The following is a 2,062-nucleotide window of genomic DNA, read 5'->3' on the forward strand; positions in this document are numbered from 1 at the left end:
CTCTTTCCTGCAATTCGGGAATCATCTCAGAAGAGAAAGCTGTCCCCAGGCTGGTGCGCCGGGCCCCGCTGTGCTCAGAGATGCTGTTCTCTGACCGCCAGGAAAACATAATCCTGTTCTAGGGAGGCACACGGAGGAAGAGCATGGCAGTAAGTGCCAGTGCACTGCGTGGGCTGTGCAGCTGCACATGGCACCTCTGAAGGGAGGAGAACCATGCCAGTGCCCTGCCTGCTCTGGGAAAACACACCTCCACCCCGCAGACCTCTGCCCGCTCTCCTGCTTTTTTCAACCACCCCAAAGGAGGGTTTGGAGTGTCCTCTGGATTTCAAGCTGAAGATATTCCCTATGCCTTGCCTGTCCGTAAGCAATGTGTGAGTCTGTTATCACTGCAAGCTTTTGACAATAAGGTTGGTTTTCCCCAGGGAGAGGCAAACGAGCTCGAGTTGGACAGCATAAGGATGAGAAGATAAAGATGGAGTGTCCTTTTTGTAGCAACATCTGGGATGCTCACTCCTCAAGGCCAGCAGCTGCTTCCTGCCCTAGGAGGTGTACAAACAGCTCCCATCACTGCCATGTTTTTAGCAAGAATTTCAGTTAATCACCCACATTTGTTTAGTGGCTGCCAGCCCTGTCACTAGTTTTCCTCTTGCTGGGGATAGGGAAACTGTAAAATTAATGTAGAGAGAGTCCTTAGAATGTGTCCATCCCCTTTCATGTAATAATCCTATCAGGTCCCATTCTGCACACTTTATCAAGTGAATCAAGCTCACAGACTCCCAGTGAAGAAGGAAATTATTATTGACAGTTCTTTTCACATCTATCCCAGTTTTGGCTTTCCAGAGCCCTTTAAGAGTGTAAGCAAATCCTGCTCCATTCCTCAAGTTTTAGCAGAGTTTGGGTTGTCCTGAGTCAGGTCTGGGGATTCTAAAATAGATACTGGAATGCAGAAACATCCAGCATAGAACAATTGCATATGGTATGGGTACACATTTGTAGGAAATGGGATGCAGAGGTGAAATTTCTCTGAGCAGCTGTTTTAAAGAAATGGTTTAGAAAATCCCTTGCATCTGTCCCTTTTTTTTCTCCCATCTTTGGAAGAAAATGTGTTAAAATGAATTTGTGGATGTTTTGCAGGTAGCAACAGCACAGCCTTCAACACCAATAGGCTTTTTTCATGTAAGACATAAAACATTTGACATGGACTGTACTATTAAAGCCAGACCGAGGGGGGAGAGGCATTCAAGGACTGATTTCCATTTCAAACTGCATTCTGGCACTTTGTACTCCAGCACCATTGGTGGATCAATATTTAATGCCCAGAGATTCTGGCTCTGCAGGAGTCATGTCAGGGGACCTCTAGAGCCAATCTGCTTGGGTAGAGGAGTGATAATTATTCATGGGCTCCTGCCTCTTGCTCCTTCTCTTGCACAGCCCCACTCTGCTGACTCAGTGCCTTATTCAGTGTTCTCTCCCTCTCTCCACTGCTGTAGCTGGACCCCTTTGCCTTCACCACCTCTGAGAGTCTGCACATCCCACCATGGCTAAAACAGCAATGGGTAAGAAACCGCATCTCTTTTTCTTCAGCCAAGACAACGGGCACCATTTCCTAGCACTGCAACCTACACTGGGTCTTCTCCTCAGGGTCCCGAGGGTTTAGAAAAAATCAGGACAATGCTAAGCATTGTTTTAATTTATTTGATCAGGAAAAAAAAAAAAAAGGGGAGGGGATGTGGGATCCCGGGGCTCTTTTAACGCCCTAACCTGAGATCAAATTATGTTCTGACGGGCGAGGTCGGAACAAGAGCATAGCCTCGTTTCGAAACGGCTTGCATTATTTTAAATGTGAATATATGTATATATATATATGTAGTGGTACTTAAAAAAATAAAGAAATAACCGGAAAGTTATCCCCGCGATAAATATGCCTCCCACTGCCCCCAAACCCCCTCGGCCGGGACCAGCGCTGCCCTCTGCTTCTGCAACGAGCGGCGTGGGGCGGGCGGAGGGGCTGCGGGGCGGTGCGGGGCTGCGGTGCGGGGCTGCGGGGCGGCTGCGGCGCCGG

General features: G+C 48.4%; 1 protein-coding gene across 1 annotated transcript in view; it reads left to right on the forward strand.

Moving 5' to 3' along the window:
- Positions 1-1,297: 1,297 nt before the first annotated feature.
- The window catches only part of STMN2 (stathmin 2), a 39,988-nt gene continuing 39,223 nt past the window's right edge, over positions 1,298-2,062 (forward strand). The window contains exon 1 of the mRNA XM_010006392.1: positions 1,298-1,556. Coding sequence (XP_010004694.1) covers positions 1,538-1,556 — 19 coding nt within the window. The 5' untranslated portion in view covers positions 1,298-1,537. The remainder of the gene's footprint in view (positions 1,557-2,062) is intronic.

The sequence above is a fragment of the Chaetura pelagica genome, unplaced genomic scaffold (genome assembly GCF_000747805.2).
Source record: "Chaetura pelagica isolate M959 unplaced genomic scaffold, ChaPel_1.0 scaffold76, whole genome shotgun sequence".
NCBI classification, from domain to species: domain Eukaryota; kingdom Metazoa; phylum Chordata; class Aves; order Apodiformes; family Apodidae; genus Chaetura; species Chaetura pelagica.